Consider the following 26,517-nt stretch of genomic DNA (forward strand, 5'->3'; position numbering starts at 1 on the left):
CTGATGAAGGTAAACATTTTCTCACACATTCATTGGCCAAGTGGGTTTTCTTCAATGTGGAATGCTTTTTCCTGTCTGTTATGATTTGGGTCTAGATGTCCCCACAAAGCCTCATGTGGTCACAGGTGGGTGAATGTAGAATGTGTGATGCTGGGATTAAGGGCGTGTGATTACTAAACCACTACATGTGAGTGAATGGGTTGTTACTGCCCTAAACTCAGTAGTCTGAGTAAGATAAAAGGAGCAGAAAGACACTGTTAAAGTCCCTTGTTGCTTTTGCTATATTTCACTGCCATAAACTGTTGCACACTGCCATCCTGCCTTGGAGCCTGCTGATTATGGACTGAAACTTCTATAAACTGTAAGCCAAAACTTTCACCCTTTAACTTTGGGTGCTGGGTATTTTGACTCAGCAATGAGAGAAAAGTAACTAACACACTATCTTTGATCTATTTTGCTAGTTCTTTTCAGTGCAGGATTCTCCCAAAGTAGGCCCCACAGAACACTGAACTTGGTATTTGGTACAAGAGAAAAGTTTCCACATCCAATTAAGCTAGGAAACGCACATGCTCTCAGTCATGGAGAATCATGAGGCATACTCCCACATCAAAGCACTGGGAAGTTCTGGAGTAAAGAAACTTGTTCAGCTTTGTTTAATCTAGCATTTCTCAATACCTATCCAGGAAACTTTTGTGTCTAATGTCTATTAAACTTTAGGAAATATAATTTGGAAAAGGGTAGTTTAAGTAAAACATAAGGCATGATGCTCAGTGGCCAGAGGCAGAATGTGAATTTGGGTCTATCACTGCCTGCACCCCCAGGCAAGTTACTGTAATCCAGTGGTGTCAACCTATGCCACTAGCGCCACAGTGGGCTATTTATATCACTGAAAGCTCTAAGAGGTTCACCATCATTGCTTTAATCTCTTGGAGTCTCAGCAGTGGTCTAATTCCCACCTCACAGGCTTGTTATGGCTATTATTAGATTATATAAAATATGTAAAGACTTTAGAACTACCTGTTGTGTAACAGGTATTCAATATATATGAATTCTATTCTCCTCTTTATTACTATCTACTTTTTAGTGATTTTCCACTTAAACAGAAGGCACAGAGTGAAGGAAACAGAAACATAGGTGGAGCCGGGCATGGTGGCACATGCCTGTAATCCCAGCACTTGGGAGTCACAGGCAGGAGGTTCACCACAAGTTTGAGGCTACACAGCAAGGCCCTGTCTTAGAAACAAACAAACAAACAAAAAACCAAATGGAGCTTCATGTTTTTGTATTTATCTCTGAAAACAAACTCTATGACCATTTGTCACAGTAGCTTCTTGAAATTGTCTTGTTTTAGAATAATCTTTTTTTTTTTTTTTTTGGTACCGGGGATTGAACTCGGGTCCTTGTGCTTGCGAGGCAGGCAGTGGAACCACTGAGCTAAATCCCCGGCCCTAGAACAATCTTAAGATACTCGTTACTGCATGCTAGGTACCTCACATATGTGAGATATACAGTAAGACAAATGGAGTAGCAATCTGTCCAAAAAGCTCTGGAATGGTGAATCTGTTTAGAATTTATGATGCTATTTTAGTCTTTAAACATCCTATCGTCTCAACCTCTAAAACAACTGCATACTCTTGCTCTCAGTAAAATCAATATCACAAAGCTCAGTGGGCTACTTTCAGACCCAAACTCCCTACTCTGGCTGAAGACAGTCCACATGATTTGACTTCTACCTCTCACCTCTTCACCTTACTCCTTGCCCCCAACCAGCTACACTTTCCTCAAACAAACATGATCCAGCCTTAGAAAACCTGTACTAGTCACTCTTTGTTTGGAATACCCCTGGTGTAGTCCACCCTTACCCTTCTCCATCTCTGTCCTATTCATCACCTGCCTTCCATTTTCTTATTACTGCCTTCTCCTCAGCACTGAGATCTGAACTTAAATGTCAACTCTTCAGAGAAGATTTTCTCTAGCAAAATAGCTCCTAGTCACTATATTATAGCAGCTTGATGTACTTTCTTCACAGTAGTCATCAGGCTAGCTTATCTATTTCCTGTCCCTTCCACTAGAATGCAAGCTCCACAAGACTTTATCTGTCTTGTACACTGATGTATTTATTACCCAGTACCTAGAATAATAACCACACATATTTAAAAAACAAAGATCATTAGAGCAAAGTTTGAATTGCAGAGGTTTTCTGCCCAGGACCTTGTCATCTCCATGGGCTAAAGAAAAGAGCAGATTGGGCCGGGGATTTAGCTCAGTGGTTCAGTGTCCTGCCTTGCAAGCACAAGGACCTGAGTTCAATCCCCAGTACCAAAAAAAAAAAAGAAAAGAGCAGATTGAATACTGGTTCCTTTGGAGACATAATGGCCTATACTGGAAATGCCAGTACTCATGAAACACATTCACTAGACTTCTGGTACAAGGGGCAATCTAGAGATCATGATCTTATACATAAGAGTAAGAAAGTACTAACTTTTTAGCAATTAACACTACAATCGTAATAAAAAGCTACTTTTTTTTTTGGTACGGGGATTGGACTTAGGACCTTGCACTTACAAGGCAAACACAGCATCACTGAGCGAAATGCCCTGCCCCAGAAAGCAACTACTTTTTAAAGGATCTCTCTTCTCTTATCCCAAGTTCTTTAAACTTTCTCTAATTTGAAAAAGAGACTATGTAGGACAATTGGGTCTTGAGATCAAAATATTTATAATGTACACTCTAGACAATAAGTACTTGGGAAAAACTAGATATAAATAGATACTATTTTTTTATGACCTATGTTCTTCATCCTTGCTAGGAGCACATATTAGACATACTGTCACCAGGTGTGGTGGCACATGCCTGTAATCCCAGCACTCAGGAGGCTGAGGCAGGAGGATTTCTGTGAGTCTGAGACAAGCCTAGGCTAGTAAGTTCCAGGGCAGTCTCAACTACATAGTGAGACCCTGCCTCAAAAAAAAAAAAAAAGACATACTGTCTACCAGGCTTTATACTAAGGCATCATCTTGTTGATCCTAGAGAGAGAATTGTTCATTAAACTACTGATGTTCTTAGTAACATGACAAATATATCTACTATTAATAGAGCAAACTAATCAAAAGTGTTAGTTTTACAAAATAAAATCTTTTAGGTAATTGGGAATATGATTTCATGGGCAATCTGGAACGGCATAAAATGAACTAGTCTAGTGATTGTTGTGACTTCTCCTCTACCACTCTGTCCCCAACTCACTGGAAATGATGCTAAAATGAAGGCTTTCTGCTTTGTGGCTATTCTATAAGTCTGAAGTCATATAGAATCTTTACTTAGGAAAGTAAACGAACAAACAAGGAAATAAAGGCAATGCTTTGAAAGGAAGAGGACTAGTCCAAATCTGACACAAGAATGGAAAGTCATGGGCCAGGGTTTTAGCTCAGTGGTTCTGCCTGCTTGGCAAGTACAAGGTCCTGAGTTCGATCCCTGGTACCAAAACAAAAAAACCAGAATGGGAGGTTAGTTCATTATACCGTTTCAGATTCACAAAAGGCCTAAATTCATATGAAAAGGATGAAATATTTAGCACATTCTGTTTAAACATAGCATGCTATAATTTGTTAGCATAATGTACAATGTTTAAATGTTCAATGAAAGAAACTAATTCTATCAGTTTTTCTTAGCTTCCTATACCATAAAAAGCATTTTATTTGCTTTGAAGCATTTAAAAAATACATAAGCTATCGACATCCAGAAATTACCATAAAATACTATTGTTTAAAGAATTGAAAACAAAATTTACCCCAGCACCACAAAAAGAAAACAAAAAATGCAGTGAAGCATACAAAGACAACATTTGGAGACTGTCACCAAATAAATACATCCAACTTTCCACAGGTTTCACACAGGATAGCTTTTGGTAGAATGTTGACAGCTGTGAATATATAAAATTACATATAACTGGAATCGTATTCAGAAAAAAAAATCTAACTGATCCTATAGGTAACTTTTTTGGTTTCCTGAGTACACAATATTTGGATCTTTTAGAGAGGTACTTATGACTACATAAGCACAGACAAAGCTTTACACAAAAAGAAATTCGCAGTCAATATCATTATCCTTCAGTCAACCCTGGGGTTGCTGCAAAAGGTGCAAATGCTTCTAAACCCAAGAAAGAAGTCTACTCAGAAAAAATTCTTGCTGGGCGTGGTGGCAAACGCCTGTAATCCCAGCACTGGGGAGGCTGAGGCAGGAGGATCGCTGTGAGTGTGAGACCAGCCTGGGCTACATAGTGAGTTCAAGATTAGTCTCAACTACACAGTGAGACCCTGTCTCAAAACAAAACAGAAAAGAATTCTTACCTTCTTGCTTTGTAAGACACTGATTAACATTTTCCAAAATAACTTGGTATCCTGTGCATTTTTTGGTGCTATTTACTGAGGTAAAATAAACCAGAAGAAGAGGAAGCAGAGCAAGTCTTGCAGCCTTTGCCAATAGAAAAAGTAAATTTTGTTTTGTACTTTTACATTTTACATTTTGTTTTTAAGATGGAAGACTGAAGCCTAATGATCTAGATAGAGATCTATATTTTCTCTGTGGACTGAAATCTATGATTATGAAAAGTGACAGGATTGGTAAATCAGAACCACTAGCCACTAAAAGACAACATTTCAGCTGGGTGTGGTGGCACATGCGTGTAATCCCAGGACTTGGGAGGCTGAAGCAGGAGGATCTCTGTGAGTTCGAAGTACATAGTGAGTTTAAGGCCATCCCAAACTACATAGCAAGACCTTGTCTCAAAAAAAAAAAAAAAAAAAAAAAAAAGAGAGAATGTAATCAGACTACTCTCTGAGATTAGATGTTTAAGTGAGAATTTGAGTATCTACATTTTTAAAATATGGGAGATACTTTAAAAGTATTTTTCTGTGTAGAATTACCAGATAAAATGTTCCCATATATCTCCTGGTAAATTTATATTTCATTAAATTGAATTTTCAGTTACTTATCTGATGCTTTTTCTGCTTATAATTAGCATTCTATATAACTAAAACCAGCTCTATGTTGTTAATGTCATCTTTTACCAAAGAAATGATAAATGTTTGAAGAAATAAATGTTTAATTTAATTTAAAAAAAGAAAATCACATTCCAGATTGGTGAAACTTATTGGTGGGGGGATGGTGGTGTGTATTTAGGAAGAAGAGGAGGGGTGATCTTAATCCTCAGAAGAAACAAAAAGTATCTGAGATATTTTCACTCTAAACTACACATCAAAGCCTTTCCAGGGAGAAACCTGAATCTCTACAAGTAAAAGAATTATAATATAAATAAAGCTCAATGACAGAGAAGCAGAAACATAAAATGATAAGCCAACAAGCACGCATACACTTGCACAAGAAGTCATCTCCATGCAACAGCCATATTGCTAGAGCCTAGAGAGTCACTTACTTTTCTCCGAGTGTCACCCGGAGGCTGCTCTGGAGTAGAGAAATTGATGGTTGGCATTGTGTTTAGCAGAAGACACACCCACATTCAGAACAGCAATTACTGCACTTTGGACTACATTTATTAATAGAAACCACTTAAAGAGTCATTACAGAAAAAAAAAGTGGCTGCAGTGCTACATATAAACACACATGCATAGAGCCACAGTGAAAATGCTGCAGCTAGGTGGGGTTTAAAACACAAAGCTATGCTCCTGAAACCTGGCAAGGCTACAACTCTAAGGGTATTCTTTAGTGAAGATGACTCAACCACTATTCAAGGTAACACAATGTTTCAGAGCCATGTTTTATAAAATGTCACTTTTCTGCATTGCTGCACACATGCTAGGCGAGCACTTTGCCACAGAGCTACTCCCAGTCCCCAGATTAATTTTAAAGTCATAGGAGATGGTTGGCTATTTCCCAGGGAGTACAAGGACTAAAAAAGTGCTGTTATTTTTGTTTTCCTTTTTGGCAAAAAATGTTTTAATACAGAGACACATATATGAAAGATCATCACCCAATTTGATTTTCCAAAATCAGGTATCTATATTCTGAACACAAAGTAAGGGCTTTATGGCACTCTGCCACTGATAGTGAAAATGAACAAATCATAGCATAACGGAAACAATTTTCTGTTCTTGAATCAGGCAAATTTTGAATGTGCTTTTGGCCTTCCCATTTCGTAAAAGTGATAAAAATCATTAAAGTAGGGGTGGGAGTGTCATTCAGGGGCAGAACATTTGCCTAGCATATGTGAAGCCCTGGGTTTGCTCTCCAGAGCCACAAAAATGAATAAATAAAAACTGGGCTTGATGGCACATGCCTATAATCATAGCAGCTATGTGATCCTAAGGCAAGAGGGCTCCAAGTTCAGGCCCAGGTTGGACACTAAGTGAGACCCTATCTCAAAAATAAATATGAAAAAAAGGGGCTGGAAATGTAGTTCAGGGTGAAGGCCTTGACTTCAAATTCCCAGTGCTACAAAATAAAGAAAAAAAGAAAAAAGAGAAAGAGTAAAAGGAAAGGAAAGGAAATATTTTAAACTACACAAAACCAGACAAGTAAGTTTAATCAGGAGAATGAATTTTTATAAGATATAATAACTAACTCTACTGCTAGAGGAGACTGGCTGCAAAGCAAATTAGCCTCAATTTTTTCAGTATAGGAATTTTCCTCCTCCTTGGATATGAGTTCTCTGGTACATAAACAAAACAGCAGAAGCAGTTGCTTAAAGCAGTCTATCAAAAGTAAGAAGCCAGAAGAATGGATCAAGAGAAAACCTAACTCAATTTTCCAGAGTAGAAGGCAAATTCCAAGTTGTATAAACTTAGTAATACAAATTTCATAAAGCAACTAAATAGCACAACTATGTACGTATCTTCATCCTGTTCAGATCACACTAGGGCAGTGTTGGTGAATCTATGGCATGGATGCCACAGCTGGCTGTTTGTTATCACTGAAAGCCCTAAAAGCCAGCACTGCACTAGGGCATTGTCAAAAGACAACCAGGATAAGCTGGGCACTGTGGTGCGTGCCTGTAATTCTAGCACATGGGAAACTGAGGCAGCTAGCTGGAAAGCTGCCTAATTCAAGGCCAACCTGAACTACACAGTGAGATCCTACGTCAGAAAAACAAAAATAAACAAAAAAAGCCCAAAAAGATAGCCAAAGATCCTACACTTAAGACAGCAAATTTGAAACCCAATCATTCAAGTCACATACACTGAGCTGGGCACAATAGTGCAGGCCTGTAATCCTCACAGGAGGTGAGGGGTAGGTGGGTGGGTGAGACAGGAGCATCACAACTATGAGCCCAGATTGAGCAATTTAGTAACTTAGTGAGACCCAGTCTCAAATAAAAAATTTAAAAAGGCTAGGGATGTAGTTCAGTGTGCAGCCTTTAGGGTTGAAGCCCAGTAACACCAAAATAAACACATATTTCAGATGGATAAATACTTAGAAAAAAAATATATGCCTTTAATTAAATACTACGCTGACTTTCTCACAATCAGGATATGTCAAAGACAACTGCCAGGAATAAATGTAACCACTACAGTTTTATATTTGCTCTCAGAATTGCTAATTTCTATAAAATGACTTAGTCAACAAAAGAGTAGTGATATATATCCTGAAATGGTGGCTAAGTGCCATAATGTACTTACCTCCAAATAGTTCCAAATCTCTTAAGCCCTCAACAATGAACTTTTCCGAGACCCACCGCTAAAGAGGAAAACCCCAAAGAGAATTAGTATTTCTTCCAAAACACAACGAATTAGCTATCAGCCTCAAACAAATAAAACCACAACCACAAAAGCAGAATCATGCAGTATAGACAGAATACATTTCTATGGAAAAGTTTTGAAAAAACTATTGAAGTCAACCACAAACAATAGATTAATTCCTTTCTCTATTCCTCTTTAACCCTAATCTTAGGCAGAAGGATGACTAAACCCTAACTCTGATAAAGGGAAAATAATCAGTATTGGCCCTAATAATGAAGAATGCTTTTGTCTTTCCCATATATGAAACTACCACTAGCTCCATCTGACTCATTCTATAGCTAGAATAGATGCTTTGGATCATCAATGCAAATCTGAAGTAGTATTGGAATTCCAAATACAGAAAACAGCAATGAAAGTTTTTCATATGCCTAAATTAGTTTATAAAAGGAAACACAACAAGCTGCATATCTTTTACCCCTAGAGCCTAGAGTTTCTACAGGCATCACCACTTACATTTCCTACCAAGTTCATGAGGACCAAACCAGCAGGACCAATCAACAGTTCACCTTACTGGCCTACTTCAAAGGAGTATTAGATTTCTATCATACTGATCAGGATCTGGTTTTATCTGAATAAGGTGAGGTTAAAATAGAAAAGTAATAGAATCAAGACTATATTTCATGCTCAGTGGTTCTGCTGCCTGCTTTGCAAACACAAGGTTCCAAGTTTGATCTCCAGTACAAAAAAAAAAAAAAAGACCATATTTCACTTAAGGGTTGGTACTAAAGGTTGGCACATAGGCATTCTTTCCACTGAGTTCAGGCTAAGGAGAGATTCATTTTTTCCTCTTCATTAACAATGACTTTACAATGTAAGTATTCTTACACACATAAACATAATAAAGATTAACATTCTGAACTAAGTTACATAACACAGATTGTGAATTGGAGTTAAACAATCATTCTATCCTTCTCTATACCAACTTTCTTCCAGTCTATAATGATTTTCTTTCAAATAAAAAAAATATACAATATATATGCAGCTGGGCATTTAGCTCAGTGGTAGTATATGTACCTAGCATGTACGTGCAAGACTCTGGGTTCAATCCCCAACACTAAAACAAGCAAAAGCTAAACTATTTATACGTACTATAACACAAAATATAACTTCTGTTTTAATATTTACAGAGAATGGTAAACTCATGCATCATAGTACTTACATAGTTAAAATTTAAAAATAATTATTACTGCCTTTAGAAATTAAGTACTTGTCCCCCTTCTCTTAGACAGAAGCTTTCTCTCTCAATAAATTCTTCCTACTCTTAAAAAAGAAGAAATTAAGCACTTGAAAATATACAAAATGAAATCATGGAGGTTTATAAAGAAGCTACATCCAAGTATCTGTTCTTGAGAGCATTTCAGCTGATAAAGCTTTAAGGTATTACAAACTTTTTATGTTCAATTTCAAAAAGTCTTCAGTTAATGGTATTGAATATCCTTAGAAAAAACTGATGCAGTAACTGCAATTTAATACTGATTTTAAAACAAACCCATCAAAAGCTGAGGAGATGGGTTCATTAACAGGTGTGTATCTATACTGAAAAGGGCCACCAACTCATTGAATGTGACTGATATTTATTCATAAAATAAGTCTCCTTCTTATTTCTTCTCCATCAGATAAGGTAGTAGTGCTGTATATTCTGTGTGCCTTGATCAGCTTCTACCTGAAAGCTCTTTTTTTCCAAAGTATTGCCTTACTTTCTATATCCCTCACTTCTGCATAATTCTGTTTCCACATTAAAAACACCTATAATATCTGTCAAAACACTTTATTTTAAGAAAAGAAAAATAGTAAAGCCATAAGAATGGAAACACTCACCCTAATTCGCTCTGGTTTACTTACAAGAAAAGACATGAGTTCCTAATGTGTGGGCCTTCTTCAATTTCAAAAACTTAAATCTAAAAGGAAAAAAGAAACAGACTGAGTTAGTCAAATCTTCTCGTTAAACAGGAAGGTGCTGTCATGCTTGGCTTGAAACCATATGATTTCTGGAAGAAAAAATTTGTTATTATATGATATTCTTTAAATTAATTTTTAAATGTCTCCTGATCGGGAGGCTAGGGGAATGGGAAAAAAAAAAGAACCAAGATATGTCATGTAAAGGTACAAGATCCCAATGATGAATGCAATTGTATCGTATATCTAAAATGTACAAATAAAAAATATTTTAAAAAATAAAATAAACAGGGGCTGGGGATTTAGCTCAGTGGTGCTGCTGCCTGCCTCGCAAACCCAAGGAGCTAAGTTTGATCCCCAGTACCAAAAAAATAAATAAAATAAAATGAAATGTCTCCTGATCCAATTCCCTCTTAACCTCTTCCAGAAGTAACTACCTTCAATTCTCTTAGGGAATTATTCTGCTTTTTATCATCATTCTTAAATAATGTTTGTATGGCTATGACTTACCAAACCTAGACATTTCTACCGTGGTAAATGAACACCAAGCTCTCCTATGTTATCTTCTTCCATCCTACTTCCTGCCCTCATTCTCCCAAATGTTATTCTGACATAATTTTTGGTTACATTAATTGTCCATATTTACAACATTATGACTATGCAAATACAGTTCATGACTGAGGCAAGTAGCAGAGAGGACCAGTAACCCACCCTTATATTGCTAAGGACCTAACTCAGGGCCTCACACAGGTTAAACATGTATTCTATCATTGAGCTACATCCTCTACATCCTTAGATCCATATCTCCCTTTCTTGTGTATCCCTTCCTGCCTCTCCTAAGGTTGATAACTGCCTCACTTGTTCACTTGCTTGGTTTCTTTTGTAGCTATTGTTGATGTAAAATAACAACTCTGCTTAAAGGAAATAAGAAACTGGGCGTGGTGGTGCACACCTGTAATCCCAGCACGCAGGAGGCTGAGGCAGGAGGATCACTGTGAGTTCAAGGCCAGCATGGGCTACATAGTGAATTCCAGGTCAGTCTCAATTACATAGTGAGACCCTGTCTCGACCGCCCCACTCAATAAAAGAGTGTAAAGCAAATAAGAAAATAGTTTATTCTGAGCCAAATACAAGAGACTGGCAGGAATATGGTTTTAAATTACCTTAAATCAGTGTTGGTGAGATCAAGTGGCCAACTGCAACCCAAAACCCACTTATTTATTGCAAAGTGCCAAAACTACAATTAAACTTGAACACTTGGGCTGGGGATTTAGCTCAGTGGTTCTGCCGTCTGCCTCACAAGCATGAGGTCACAAGTTTGATCCCCAGTACCACCCCCAAAAAAATTGAACACTCAACTACTGGAGTGACTTGGCTTGCATGCCAAGAGAGGGCTCTGCGTGCCAGCTGAAGCACGTATGCCATAGGTTCACCACCACTGCCCTAAGTGATATGTTCTGAAGTGAAAGCAGTTACATGAATTTTTATAGTTAAGGAACAAAGAAAGTCCTAAATTAATACACTCAACAAATACATAGCTATTAGCTAGGTGGGCTGTACAGCAAAGCAAGGAAATCTTTTCTATGGGTTCCAATAGGTTGCAGATGTTATAGTATTCTTAGCTTTAGAGTGGTAGAGGCTGGTTATATGCTAAGCCTAATAATACATTCTGATAAGTTTTCCAAATAAGAGTGTTAGAGCTGGGCATGGTGGTATATGCCAGTACTCCCAGCACTTGGAAGGCTGAGACAGGAGGATCACCATGAGTTTGAGGCCAGCCTGAACTACATAGCAAGACCCTTTGTCCCAAAAAGAAAAAAAAGAAAAAAAAAAAAAAAAAAAGGAGAATTAGGTCACATGCAAAGGTTAAAAGTAAATGGCAGGAGCCAGGGGTGGTGGCTGAGGCAGGAGGATCACGGTGAGTTCCAGACCAGCCTGGGCTGCATAGTGAGTTCCAGGTCAGTCTCAACTACATAGTGAGACCCTGTCTCAAAAACAAAAAAAAAAAATAAACAGCAGGGCTGGGGATGCAGCTAGCTCAGGGGCAGAACCTCTGTTTAGAATGTGGAGGCCCTGGGTTAAGTTCCTGGCACAAACAAATACAAGCTATTTTTTCAGCCAGGCATGCCTGTATAGTGGTGCATGCCTGTAATCCTAGCACTCAGAGGCAGGAGGATTATCACGTACAAGGCCAGCCTGGGATCCACAGTGAGTTCAAGAAGATCCTAAACAGGAAGGGGCATTAGGAGGGAGGAAGAAGAAAGGGAGGAAATGAAAAGGAAAAAAAGAGAAAAGAAGGAGAAAATGGAAACAAAGCTTTTGTAAATAAGGAGGGGAAGAGGTTCATGGGAGGGGAGGGGAATGAGGAAAAAAGAAGAATTAAGATATATCATGTACAGGTAAAAATCCCTATGATGAATGTGATCATTATGTAGCTGTAAATTGTACCAATAAACTTTAAAAAAAGACCCTGTCTCAAATAACAACAATGAGCATAACAATGATGACAAAGAAAGCTATTTTTCTAAAAGACCTAAAATGGCCCAAATTAATTTCAGTTCTAAATGTACAACATTTCACCCGCTACAGTCATGAGTTCTACTTAGCCACAGTCTGCAGAATCATTAATATAGATGTGGCTTCTGGAAAACTTCAGTTTCATAATGTATTAACTTTTTCCAAATACTCTTACATCTTTGTTATTTGACTTATTGATATGTTTTTCCATATCTTCAATTCATCAATATTTTTTTCAACTCATCAATTCTGATTTTCCCCTGAGAGGACCTTCTTGGGACCCTGTGTTCTCCTGCTGCAATTTGGACTAGTGGGCCCCTAGGGTAGCTGCACTTCATCATCTCTTTTTTTTGTCTTGTTTTGGTTTTTTGAGACAGGGTCTCACTATGTAGTTGACACTGACCCAGAACTCACTATGTAGCCCAGGCTGGTCTCAAACTCACAGCGATCCTCCTGCCTCAGCCTCCCAGTGCTGGGATTACAGGCGTGTACCACCACGCCTGGCCACTTCGCCACCATTTTAGTGTGAAATAATGTGATTTCTTTTTCAATTCTAGGAAATATTTTTGTATTTTTTAAATCTTGTCTTCACTGTTTTCTCTGTTCTAATTTTACAGAATTCCTGATAAAGGTATACTTTTAGATTTAGCCCCTCAATTTTTCACTTTTTTTTTTTTTTTTTTTTTTTTTGGTATGGGGGATCAAACTCAGGACCTTGTGCTTGCAAGGCAGGTGGTGGAACCACTGAGCTAAATGCTCAGCCCTTCTTTTGTTTTTTTGAGACAGGATCTCGATTTGTAGTTCAGGCTGGCCCTGAACTCACTATGTAGCCCAGGCTAGCCTCAAACTCAAGGTGATCCTCCTGCCTCTGCCTCCTGAGTGCTGGGATTACAGGGATGTACCACTATACCAAGCATACTTTTTTTACTTCTAATTATATTCCAATAATTTCTTTAAATTTTCCAATCCTTCTACTAAGTATTATGTCTTAGTTACATATTTCCAAAACTTTTGACATTTATTTAATGTGTATTTTTCCCCATGACTATTTTCTGTGACATGCTTTATTCATAGTTAAGAATTTATAGGGCTGGGGATTTAGCTCAGTGGTGCCGCCGCCTGCCTCACAAGCACAAGGTCCCGAGTTTGATCCCTGATACCAAAAAAAAAAAGGAATTTATATCCACTGCCGGGCGTGGTGGCGCACTCCTGTAATCCCAGCACTCAGGAGGCTGAGGCAGGAGGGTCGCTGTGAGTTTGAGACCAGTCTGGGCTACATAGTGTGAGTTCCAGGTCATTCTCAACTATATAGTGAGACCCTGTCTCAAACCCCCCCCAAAAAAAAGAATTTATATCCAGAATGGCTAAAAGCATAATGCACCATGACTAACTAGGGTTTATCTCAGAAATGAGACTGGTTTATCATTCAATAATGAATCAATGTATGATAAAGTATTTTTGTTTGAACTTGTTGAGGAACAATTTTATGGAATTTAAAAAATCTATTTAATTTTACTTCATTAAGTAAATGAGAAAAAGTTATCTAGGTAGATGGAGAAAAAAATCTCTCATAAAATTCAGTATGAATTCATGATTTTAAAAAATTCTTGGCCAAGCAAGAATAGAAGGGAACTTTTTCAACTTGATGAAGATAAGCACAAAAATTTACAGCTAACATAATACTTAATGGTGAAAAACAAACAAGTTTCTTCTAACAACAGAAGCAAACAGGATTGTCTACTTCCTATTCTTCACATCACAGGAGAGATCCTCATCCGTGTGAAAAGGAAGGCGAAAATTATGGGCAAGCAGAAAGTAAAGTGCACAACTCTTTATTCAAAGACAACACGATTGTGTATGTAAATAGTTCTAAGGTTTCTACTAAAAAAATTATACAGAAAAAATAAATTTAGAAGCCATTCATGGTAGTGGAACACACCTGTAATCTCAGCACTCTGGGAAGCAGAGGCAGTAGTATCACAAATTTAAGCCAGCCTGGGCAACTCAGCAATTTAAGAGACCTTGCCTCAAACAATATAAGTGGGGGGATTAGCTCATTGTGAAGGCCCCAGGTTCAATCCCCAGTACAACACAAAAACATACAGAATTCAGAAACAGTCAATTACAAAACTCCACTGTATTTTTATATATTAATAATGAAGACCTAGATAACAAAAATTAAAAAGCAATACTATTTCCAGTATCAAAAACATTTAAAAATTACACCTGTACAACTAAGATTATAAAATATTGCATAGAGGGATTACAGATGATCTAAATAAGAGCTATACCATGTTCAGAGATGGGAAGACTCAATATTGTTACGATGTCAATTCTCTCCAAATTGACCCACAGATTTAATTCCAAGCAAAATTCCATCACATAGCTGGCAGTGGTGGTGTATGTCCATAATCTCAGCCCTCAGAAGTTTGAGACAGGAGGACAGCAGTTGAGTTTGAGATCAGCCTAGGCTACATAGTGAGTTCAAAGCCAGTCTGAACTCAGTGAGACCCAGTCTCAAAAAAACAAGAGACAAAAACAAAATTTTTAAATCCCAGCAGATTTTTTTAAAAAAAGAAACTAAGTTGGGCTGGGGATTTAGCTCAGTGGTACTGCCACCTGCCTCACAAGTATAAGGTACCAAGTTCTATCCCCAGTACCAAAAAAAAAAGCATATACACACATATATATTAAAGAAACTAAGTCAATTTTAAATTATATGGCAATGCAAAGCACCTAAAATAACCAAAATAATTTTGAAAAAGAACAGTATAGGGCCAGGGATTTAGCTCAGTGGTTCCACCACCTGCTTCGCAAGTACAAGGACCTGAGTTTGATCCCTGGTACCAAAATAAACAAACAAAAGAACAGTATAGTCACTTTAGAAAACAGTTTAGAGGCTTTTAGGACTCAATAATCCTATTCCTAAATTTTCTCCTTGAGATGAATAAAACACGTTCACAGAGACTTGTACAAGAATGTTCATAATGGGCCGGGGATTGAGCTCAGTGGTTCAGTGGCCTGCCTTGCAAGGGCAAGGGCCTGAGTTCGATCCCCGGCACCAAAAAAAAAAAAAAAAAAAAAAAAAGAATGTTCATAATATTGACAATAACCTCAAATGAGAAACAACACATGCCCATCAATCAGTAGAGGGATAAACACAATGTGATATATTCACCAAGAGACGACTAATCACTAATAAAACAACAAATTACTGATACATGAAATGACATGGATGAATCTGAAGATTACATTAAGGCAAAAGAAGTCAGACAAAAATCTACACATTGTTTCTATTCACATGAAATTCTAGAAAAAATCAAAATATGACAGCAGATCATTGGTTGCCTGGGACCAGGGAAGAGATGAGGAATCATGAGTATGCATGCATCTTCTAAAAAGATTTTGAGGGCTGGGGGTTTAGCTCAGTGGTTTTGCCACCTGCCTCGCAAATGCAAGAACCCAGTTTAATCCCTGATACCTAAATAAATAAATAAAAATAAAAATATTTTGAACCTATCAATAGGAAAAAACTAGGCACCCTCTCTGGCAAAGAAGTAGTATGCCCTCCTTCTATTTGGGTATAAGTCTTTATTAGGCTCTTTAATTTTCACTATTAGATGTTAATAGCCCTTTTCATTTTATTACTGAGTTTTTGTTTTGTTTCGTTTTTGTTTTTGTTTTTTTTGGTACCGGGATCGAACTCAGGTCCTTGCGCTTGCGAGGCAGGCCACTGAACCACTGAGCTAAATCCCCGGCCCTGAAATTTTGTTTTGTTGAGAAAAGGTCTATGTAGTTCAGGCTGGCCCTGAACTCTACATAGCCCAAGCTGTCCTTGAACTTGCAGGGATCCTCCTGCCTCAGCCTCCAAAGTGCTGGGATTATAAGCCTGTACCACTATGCTCAGCTTCTCTTTTTATTTTTTTGACAGGGTATTGTTAAATAATTAAATTGCCTAGGGTAAGCTTGAACTTGGGATACTCCTGCTTCAGCCTCCCAGAGTTCTGGTATTATAGGCAAGCACCACACCTAGCTTCAAAAGAAAACTTTAAAAGAAATAATACACTTTGGGCTTGTTCAGAAGAGTTAACATGGCAGGCCTCAGTGCTTATTCCTTAAAAAGATATGCTGGCATCTGGAAAATTGGTTTTGGGAGGTTTCCCATCATTCTAAGAAATGATAAACATGGCTACAAACAATATGATTTATACTAAACACCTGTTTTCCTTCTGACAGTCTCAAGTTTAGGGACAGGACAAACAGGCTGCCTACATAACCATTGTGGGCACTGAGTTTCTAATGAACTTTCCTGGTTCCACTTCACACGTGGTGACAACTCCTTGCTGCAAGAAACTCCTGGCTGCAAGTCCTGTGACTCTGCTGGGGGAGGCACCAGGAAGCCTACACTCCTCCTCCTCCACTTGCACCGATGTGCCTGCTCCCTTTGCTCCATTCTGCATTATATCCCTCTGCCATAATAAATCATAACCATGAGTATGACTATGTGCCGGGTCCTGTGAGCCCTCCTAGGGAACACTGAACTAATAATGCGTGTGGTTTGGAAACTTGCAGCACAGGGCTCACGGAAGGAAATTGTCCTAGACATTCTGAATCTATTCCTTGATTAAAACAAGATAGCTGGGCTGGGGATTTACTTCAGTGGTTCCACTGCCTGCCTTGAAAACAAAAGGTCCCGAGTTCCTGTATCACAAAAAAAAAAAAAAAGAAAAAGAAAAGAAAAAAACCAGGTGTGGGTGTGCTGGCACGCCTGTAATCCCAGCACTCAGCAGACTGAGGCAGGAGGATCGCTGTGAGTTTGAGACCAGCCTGGGCTACATAGTGAGTTCCAGGTCAGTCTCGACTACACAGTGAGATCCTGTCTCAAAAAAAAAAAAAAGAAGCAGCTCAGGGTACAGTAACAACAATAAAAGTAATTGGAAATCAAAAAGTCATCTGATTGCTGGGGATTTAGCTCAGTGGTGTTGTCTCCTGCCTTGCAAGTACAAGGTCCTGAGTTTGATCCCCAGTACCCCCCCAAACAAAGTAATCTGAAATCAGAAAGTTGAGGGAGGCAATGCGGTATGGTATAGTGCAGTTTAAAAAGCACAGATTTTGAAGTCAGAGACAATATGAATTGCGTTCTTGTCATTTGTGTTAATTTGATGAAATTACTTTGGTTTTTTTTGTATTTTTTTGGTACCAGAGATTGAACCCAGGTTCTGTGCTTGCGAGGCAGGTGGCAGAACCACTGAGCTACATCCCCAGCCCTTGATGAAATTACTTTGATTTGCTGAAATCTCAATTGTATCATCTCTAAAATGATGTTAATGGCATCAATCTATATCTGAGATGTAGTTATCTTTCTCTCTGATGGTGAAGCTTGTAAAACTGGAAAAAAAAGTCTGGGGATTTAGCTCAGTGGCACCACATGTGCCTCACAAGGGCAAGGTCCTGAGTTTGATCCCCTGGTACAAAAAAAAAAATGTATATATATATATAGATAGATAGATAGACATAGATATAGATACAGATATAGTTAGATATATAGATGGTGTGTATGTGTGTGTGTGCGTGTGCGTGTGCGTGTGCGTGTCCTATCCAGGGCCCTCATAATGAGCAACAACTCCAGACCCTTTGAGACAGTTCTGTTAAATCATTAGATTGTTCAGGCTGGAGTTGAGCTTGCAATCCTTCTGCCTCAGCTTCCTAGAGTGCTGAGATTACAGATACGTGTCACCATGTCTGCCTAGTTGACTATATATTTTTTTTCCCTCTAGTACTGGGGCTTGAACTCATGGCCTTACTCTTGTGAGGCAGGCACAGCGCCACTGAGCTAAAACCCCGGCCCAAACTATCTTTTTTTTTTTTTTTTTTTTTTTTTTTGGTTTTTTGAGACAAGGTCTCACTATGTAGTCGAGAATGACCTGGAACTCACTATGTAGCCCAGGCTGGTGTCAAACTCACAGCGATCCTTCTGCCTCAGCCTCCCAAGTGCTGAGATGACAAGTGTGCGCCACCATGCCCAGCAAACTATATTTCTAAGGGAAATCTTGAAAATAATTTTTTCAGAGATTTAAAAATAGAAGTATTCAAGCTTTAGAGCCAAGATTTTAAACCGATTACAAGTACTTATGTCTCTCTCAAGATCCTATTATTTAAGTAAAGGAATAAAACATAATAAGCCTATATAGAGGGAAGAATGAAAGGGACAAAGATGAAGTTTATCTAGGAGGTAAAAAAAAAAAATGGATAGAAAGGTATGTCAAGAGAGCTGCAGGCTAGTACATAAAGGAGACTGTAGCAGAGAAGGGGTCAGGATCTCCTCAGCAGAAAATCCTAAGGGGCTCTGACCTGGAACTGTAGCAACAGGAAAGAGAGAAATGAGGCTGATAATAAGGCCCCATTATAATTGCCCATACATATCCACACATCCTAAACCCTTCACTTGCCTCATCACATGTCCAATGCTCCAAGTCAGATTTTCTATTCCCTCATCCCTAAATATTCCTGAATATCAAGGATCGTTTCAAATAGAAAATCCAACCCGAAGAAAAAGACAGTTCATGGAAGAAAAACATTCAATAAAGAGAATACTCTCATGGCTCACAAAGCAAAATGACAGATGACTAACACCAGAAAAAAAGGAACAGGAGCCTGGGTTGTAGCTCAGTGGTGCTGCGCCTGCCTGGCAAGCACAAGGTCCTGAGTTTGATTCTCAATAACAAAATAAAATAAAACAAAACAAAAAGGAACAAGCATAGAAAGGCAAGCAAAAGGACATATATGACTCATAAGAATCCTGTATTTTAAGTATTTTAAAAAAAGAAGAATCCTGTACTGTAAAAATAGAAGGTAAAAAATATTAAGAAATGAAGATGAAATACAAATCATCTAGAAGGGAATAAGAATCAGACATTAGACACTTAAAAGCACAGATGCTAGAATAGAGTAAGACACTTAAATTTCTGAAAAAGATTTTGAACTTGAGTTCTATACTCAAATGAATTACCAATGAAGTGTAAGAGCAAAATAATTTGTCATACATGAAAATTACCTTTCATATATGGTTTTGATAAAATTATTTGTGGATATAGGTGCTACAGCAAAATGAAGTTAAAAATCTAAAGATAGAATGGTGGTCATTCTATTGAAAATAAATCTCAAGCTAACAGCCATGAAACATGTCAAGAAAAGGATCAAACTTGGCATGGAGGCACATAGCTATAATCTCAGCACTTTGGAAAGCTGAAGCAGGAGGATCACAAATTTATATCCATCCTGGGAAAGTTAGTGACTTAGTGAGAGTGAGTCAAAATAAAAAGAGTTAAATGATATAGCTCAGTGCATAGCCTTGGGTTCAAATTGCTGAGGAGAGAGTAAGAGAGAGAGAAGGGGGTGAAGGCAGGGACAAGGGGAAAAAATGAGAACCAAGACCTGTCATGTAAAGGTACAAGATCCAATGATGAATGTACTATATACCTAAAAAGTACCAATAAACTCAATAAAAAAAGAGAGAGGCTGGGGATTTAGCTCAGCGGTTCGGTGGCCTGCCTTGCAAGCGCAAGGACCTGAGTTCAATCCCTCGTACCAATAAATAAATAAACAAACAAATAAATAAAAGAGAGAGAAGAGAGTTATTAGAACACACAGTTGGTGGGCTGAAGAAAATGAAATGACTACAAAACATATGGAATGAGTGTCAAAGACAAAAGTATCTCAGGGAGAGCATAGAAAGTACCTTTATTTATTTAGTATGTAGTATTTTGTGGTAGTAGGTATCCAACATAGAGTCTCACACAAGCTAAGCAAGTACTATACTCTACCACGGAGCCCCAGAACACAGCTATGACCTGTTCTCCTCCTGAGAAGAAAACAGAAAGGTAAGCAAAATCCAAGAAAGTGAAAGTCTGGGGCCGAGGATTTGGCTCAGCGGCTCTACTGCCTGCCTTGCAAGCGCAAGGGCCCAAGTTCGATCCCCGGTACCAAAAAAAAAGGAAAGTTTGACTTTGAACACAAGTGTGGTATAATTTCGAGCAAATGATCAATACAAGAAAGAAAAATGCATTTGACCTTGAACGGCAAAGAAGTTTTAAGACAAAACTTTAGTAAAGCATTCTACTCGGCAGTTTAGTGAGTGATGCTTACAAAATTATAATTACTGGCTGGGGATTTAGCTCAGTGGTGTCACTACCTGACTCACAAGTACAAGGTCCTGAGTTTGATCCCTAGTACCAAAAAACAAAACAAAACTATAATTACTTACAAACAAGAAAAAATTGAAGAAACAAAATTATACTATTAGTTTTTAAATTTTATATGGGAACTACAGAAAAAGTATGATAAACTTAGTTATGGTAATAAGACGAAATATGAAATGTCTACAGATTTGATAACGTCAAAGTAAAGGTTTTGGCTGGGCATGGCAGCATAAGCGTAAAATCCCACCACTCTGAAGTCTGAGGCAGGAGAATCACCGTATTTCAAGGCTAATTTGGGCTACATAATAAAATTAGGCCAGCCTAAACTACATAGGGGGAACCTGTCTCACACAAACAAAAACAACTAACAGTTAGCCTTGACAGACAGGGAAGATAGAAGGTGAAAAGACATAGGAATGGCTGAGAAAGTTATCCTCTGTCTTTCCAAAACAATCACTGCTTTTCACTGTCAGCCCCCTGGTGTATTAAAAACTGCTTACGGGTATTTTCTTTGATACAATTTTGTTAATTAATAAAGAAGACATTCATCTGAGATGGTTTAAAGTGCATCTGCCTCATGACAAGGAATATAAACGTTGAAGGAATTTCCTACTTCATTCTTACAAATGATTTTTTTTTTTTCTTTTTTTTGAGACAGGGTCTCGCTATGCAGTTCAGATAGGCCTTGAACTCACATGTAGTCCAGGCTGGGTTCAAACTCATGGCAATCTTCCTGGTCAGCCTCCTGCGTGCTGGGGTTACAGGTGTATACCACTATGAACTTCTGTATAACATTAAAATCATGTGTGCTGTGGCACGCACCTGTAATCCCAGCTTGGGCAATTAGGTGAGACCCTGTCTCAAAATTTTAAAAAGGGAGCTAGGTATGGTGGTGCATGTCTATAATCCCAGCACCCAGAAGGCTGAGGCAGGAGGATCACTGAGTTTGAGGCTACCCTGAACTACACAGGGATCAGGGATTTAGCTTAGTGGTACTAAGCCTAACTCATAAGCATAAGGTCCTGAGTTCAATCCCTGGTACCAAAAAAAAAAAGAAAGAAAAAAGAAAAAATTTCAAAAAGGGCTGAGGATGTAGTTCAATGTAGCATGCATGAGACCCTGGGTGCAATCCTCAGCACCACACAAAAAATAATCACTGATGCCTTCAAATTTCCCTAAAACTATAAATTCAAAATAAAAGGAGAACCAAGATCTGTCATGTAAGGGTACAAGCTCCCAATGATAAATGTGACTGTACTGTATACTTCAAAAGTACCAATAAACTCAGTAAGATAAAAAAAATAAAATAAAAGAAGGCAGATGGATGATGTAACATTCCAAACTATATCCATTTTTATGAAGAATAATTAAAGTGGGCATGGTGATGTATGCCTAATCCCAGTACTCTGGGAGGCTGAGGGAGGAGAATATCAAGTTTGATCCCAACCTGAGCAATATAGAACATAGTGAAACCCTTTCTCAAATAAAAAACAAATAAACAAAAAGGATTGGGTTTTGATCAGTGTGAAGGCTCTGGGTTCAATCCCCAATACCTCAGCAAAAAAACACCATAATACATTATCAAAGCAATACTGATAAACATCACAGAATGAACTATCCAAAGTCCACTGATTTTAATATGCTTTGGTTTGTAAACAAATTATACCAATTTCTCACAATTTTTGGAAATTAATTACATAATAATTTATATATCTGCTTCTAGATACAATATGTAAATAAAAATTTCATTCACAAAATCTGCCTTGTAGTCTTTTTAAAAAGTGCAATACTGATAAGGAAATGTAAAAAAATAAGTCTTTAATTCAAGCCCAGCCTGGGCTACATAGTGAGTTCCAGGTCAGTCTCAACTATCTAGTGAGACCCTATCTCAACCACCCCCAAAAAAAGTCTTTATTATTTGTGTATTGAGGATCAAACTCAGGGCCTTGCTCACGGTAGACAAGTACTCTACCACTGAGCTACATGCCCACCCCAGAAATAGTTTTGTTATTTAGCAGACTGATTCATTATTTAAAAATTTCTACTGCTTGCTACATGAGGCAATGACTGACTTCTGCAGAAAAATGAGAATGAGGCATTATCTTAACTAGTGCAACTGAATTCACATTTTCCATAAACTGTCTCTAAGTATCAGCACAAGGAAGTGATATTTATTTAAATTAAGAGCATCAATAGGGGCTGGGGATTTAGCTCAGTGGTTCCAGCACCTGCCTCACAAGCACAAGGGCCTCAGTTTGATCCCTGATACCAAAAAAAAGAAAGAATATAAAAAAAGAGCATTGATAAAATAACTTATAATCTTACATTAAGAAGTGTGTACACTAAGACTTGAAAAGGGTGTGCCATCTCTAGATAATCTTAAAAACCCAGAGTACATGCTGGGGACAGGATTTGATAACCACGAAGGACTTGTTATCCTTAAATGTGACCTCTTCTTGGCAGGGTCCTGGTTCCCGGTCTTAATACAAAAAGGTAGAAAACATATGACACTTGGGCAGGGGATTTAGCTCAGTGGTTCTGGTGCCTGCTTTGCAAGCGGAGGGACCCAAGTTCCATCCCAGGTACAAAAAAAAGAAGAGAAAAAAAGAAGAGGGCCGGGGATTTAGCTCAGCGGTTCGGTGGCCTGCCTGGCAAGCGCAAGGACCCAAGTTCAATCCCCAGAATCAAAAAAAAGGAAAAAAGAATACATATGACACATTCCTGGAAAGTAAGGAACTTACAAGCCAATTGTAGAAGCAATACACATAAATAACAGGACAGGAAAATGCAGATTGAATGAGTGATGGGAAAACTTAAGAGTTCAGTGAAGGAAAAGATTATGAGCTGCAGTACACCTGAAATGTCAAATGGGACAGAGAGAAACTGGGAATTTCAAACCAGAAATAGTACCAACCACTGACATTTGGTACATGCCTTACCTTGCTCAAAGGTGTATCTCTGAGCTTCTACAATAGTGCCTGCCATATAGTAGAACTCAGTAATACTGCATGAGTGAGTGACCTAATGTACAGAGAGAGGTGTGCTGACATATATTCTCCAATTAATATGAGGGCAGTTACAGAAGCAGAACTCTATGTATATAAGGACAACAAACAGGCCTTCAGTGCATGTTACAGTAATGGATTTTATTCAGCAGGCCAGAGGAAGTCACTGTAGATTCTGAATAGAAAGAGGACAAACACACAATGGTGGTCTGAGAGAGGGTCTCTCAAATTTTAGTGTGTGTGCAAATCATTTGAGGATCTTGTTAAGATGCAGATTTTTGGTTCTAGATCAAGAATGGGGCCTGGTGGTAACACTCTCCTAGGAACTAATGCTACAGATGTGTGACCATTAACATTTGAGAAGTTTTGTTCCAAGAAACATCCTAAGGAATGCTCCTCTGCAAAGGAATGGGGAAGAAGACAGGTAAAAATAACCCGAGAAAGGAATGCCAGTTTGGAAACAATTACACTAGCTTACATTTGAGCTTGTGGTATTGGGAGCATTAAGAAACAGATGTGTAGGGGAGAAGGAAGAATAAAATAAGTACTGTATAAAATAGTGAGAGAGGATGTTACAAGTTATCTAGCCCATCTTCCACTCTTTGGAGAATCTCTTACAACTTATGGATAGTTTTTAACCTCCACTTGAAAACTTTCTGTGCCAGACACTTACATTATCAGAAAGCCCATTCTACCTGTGGACAACTAACCGATGATTCCAATTTTTCTCTGTTCTAGTGATCGAAGAAAGAATAGTGTATCAATGGCAGAAATAGGAAAGCAAAGAATTGAAGTGGCTTTGATGGAAAGATGTTTTAAAAACATACTGCGGTTGAAACATATATATCCCAGAAGGAAATAGCATTCAGTTGGAGAATGATGCTTAAGAGAGGTTACAGAGTATGTAGCCTTGCTGGGCGTGGTGGTGCACGCCTGTAATCCCAGCACATGGGAGGCTGAGGAGGCAGGAGGATTGCTGTGAGTTCCAGACCAGCCCGGGCTACACAGTGAGTTTCAGATCAGTCTCAACTACATAGCGAGACCCTGTCTCAAAAAAAACAACAAAAAAACCCCAACAAAAACAGAGTATGTGGCCTTGGGTTTCAGCAGCTAAAGCTAAAAGAGTGACTGCTCTCTCTTCCCCAACTAATTTAACTCCTATACCTACCACATTCTTTAAGTGCCTGGTTAACTCTTCCTCTAGTATAGGGATTCCACAAAGGCAGGGAATGAATCTTGTTCATTGTTGCATACTCAGGGGCTACTGTGCACCAGGGATATTAAATTAACAGCAAAAACAATACAAGTAGCCAACATTTACAGCAAACTTACTACGTATGTTCCTCAAATTGTGCTAATCACAGAGATCAGCTCATGGTAAGTATTATCATCCTCCCCCCCACTTTTTTTTTCTTACTGGCCTTGAATGCAATATATAATCCAGACTGGCCTCAGACATGTGATTCTCGTGCCTCAGCCTTCTAAATGTCGGAATCACAGGCATGTGCCACCATGCTCAACATCACCCATTTTACAGTCAGCAAAGAAAAGCTTAGGAAGTTATATGCTCAAAGTCACACAAAGAAGTAGTAAAGACTGGTTACATCTTTTTCAAAGAGATTTCTGGAATGATTTAGAGTGTTCCACAATGACAACAGAGAAGCCTAAGGAGAAGATTTAAGTCTGGGTGTAGAAAAGATAAAATGCCAGAGAAGACACTAACTGAATAGAAAATGTGGCTGACCAGGTGTCAAACAGTACAGAAACAATTAACTTATTTGGCTTAAATTTTTTCCTATTTTTGTCGCTCGTTCTCTTTTAAACTTTCTCCATGTTTGGAGTCACAACTACAAACACGGAATTTGAACCAAAATACCTCTAAGAAACCTGGCTACCTTGTGAGGAACAAATATGACTAGTTCAGCACTGTAACTAATTGATGAATAAGTTCCAAGGCAGCTAATCAAATTTGGTTTGGCCATCAATTCTTGGGGACCAGGGATAGTCTTGGGTCAAGTGTGGTGGAGCACACCCCCAATCCCAGCATTTGAGTTCAAGGTCAGCTTGTGCTACAATAGTGAGTTCAAGACCAGCCTAAACAACCCTGTGAGACCCTTTCTCAAAAAATAAAAATTAAAAATGTTTTTAAAAGCTTGAGTGTGATGGTGCACACCTGTAATCCAGCACATGGGAGACTGAGTCAGGAGGATCACCGTGAGTTTGAGGCCAGCCTGGGCTACACAGCAAGCTCAAGGCCAGCCTGAATTACACAGCAAGACCCTGTCTCAAAAACAAAACAGAAGTCTTGCATGTCTCTAGAAAGTATTATCCCATGAAGAACCATCTACATACTGGAACGTGCTTCTACTTCAACGGATAATACAGTAAGAAGACCAATTCCATTCGGTCTTCTTGGGGGTGGGAGGTAAAGTTATAAAGTACGTATAAGGCTGGGGATTTAGCTCAAAGGTTCTACCGCCTACCTCGCAAGCACAAGGACCTGTGTTCAATCCCCGGTACCAAAAGAAAAAAGAAAAAAAAAAAACAAACCCAAAAAATTAAGCATGTGTGAATCTTAGCAAAACGCTGGGCAGAGAGAGGTTAGTTCCTCATTTCCTGAAATCTATGAACAATTTAATTTAACCAATCTTTCCTCGTGTTCACTCTCTCTCCGGTCCCACAACTACTGTGGATACTTTGAAAACAAAGACAAAATTAAAAGCTCTCCGTTTTGGACGATTCAAGGGGTCACCCAGATCTTGCGTCCTTATGGGGGTTAGGCCCGCTGCCTGTCCAGCCTCAGATGAGATTGTACAGTGAGGGGAAGATCAGCACTGGGATCTCTCGCGACTCTGCTGGGCAGGACAAAATGACACCTGGCCCTAGGTTTTCCACCTGGGGGCAGGGGTCGGGAAGGAAGGCGGGAGCTCCTCTCTCCCGCCTGGCAGCTCAGCTCCCGCATCTCCCCGCCAGGCAGGCCCAAGCCCGTCGTGCCCGTACCGCGGCCCCTCACCGCGGGAACGCAGGATGCGGGTTATGTATGGGGGCCCGTGGAGGGAGAGGCAGGAGGGCCGCTCTGACGAAGGCCCGCCACTGAGGAGATGGCCTCGGCGTCGGGCCGGAAGGACTACTCTCGGGGGCTCCCCGGGC

General features: G+C 38.9%; 1 protein-coding gene across 7 annotated transcripts in view; it reads right to left on the bottom strand.

Moving 5' to 3' along the window:
* The window catches only part of Strada (STE20 related adaptor alpha), a 36,787-nt gene extending 10,276 nt beyond the window's left edge, over window positions 1-26,511 (bottom strand). Inside the window, exons 1-4 of one of the 7 annotated variants that reach the window (XM_010616724.1) lie at window positions 26,381-26,511; window positions 9,594-9,649; window positions 7,632-7,689; window positions 5,432-5,460 (exon numbers count right to left, since the gene is read on the bottom strand). In XM_010616724.1, coding sequence (XP_010615026.1) covers window positions 5,432-5,460; window positions 7,632-7,689; window positions 9,594-9,605 — 99 coding nt within the window. In that variant the 5' untranslated portion in view covers window positions 9,606-9,649; window positions 26,381-26,511. Of the gene's footprint in view, window positions 1-5,431; window positions 5,461-7,631; window positions 7,690-9,569; window positions 9,650-26,367 lie in introns of those variants that run through there. The other 6 variants (XM_010616722.1, XM_010616723.1, XM_010616726.1 and 3 more) reach the window with 6 other exon arrangements.
* Window positions 26,512-26,517: the final 6 nt, after the last annotated feature.

The sequence above is a fragment of the Fukomys damarensis genome, unplaced genomic scaffold (genome assembly GCF_012274545.1).
Source record: "Fukomys damarensis isolate Sample0158 unplaced genomic scaffold, DMR_v1.0_HiC HiC_scaffold_23, whole genome shotgun sequence".
NCBI classification, from domain to species: Eukaryota; Metazoa; Chordata; class Mammalia; order Rodentia; family Bathyergidae; genus Fukomys; species Fukomys damarensis.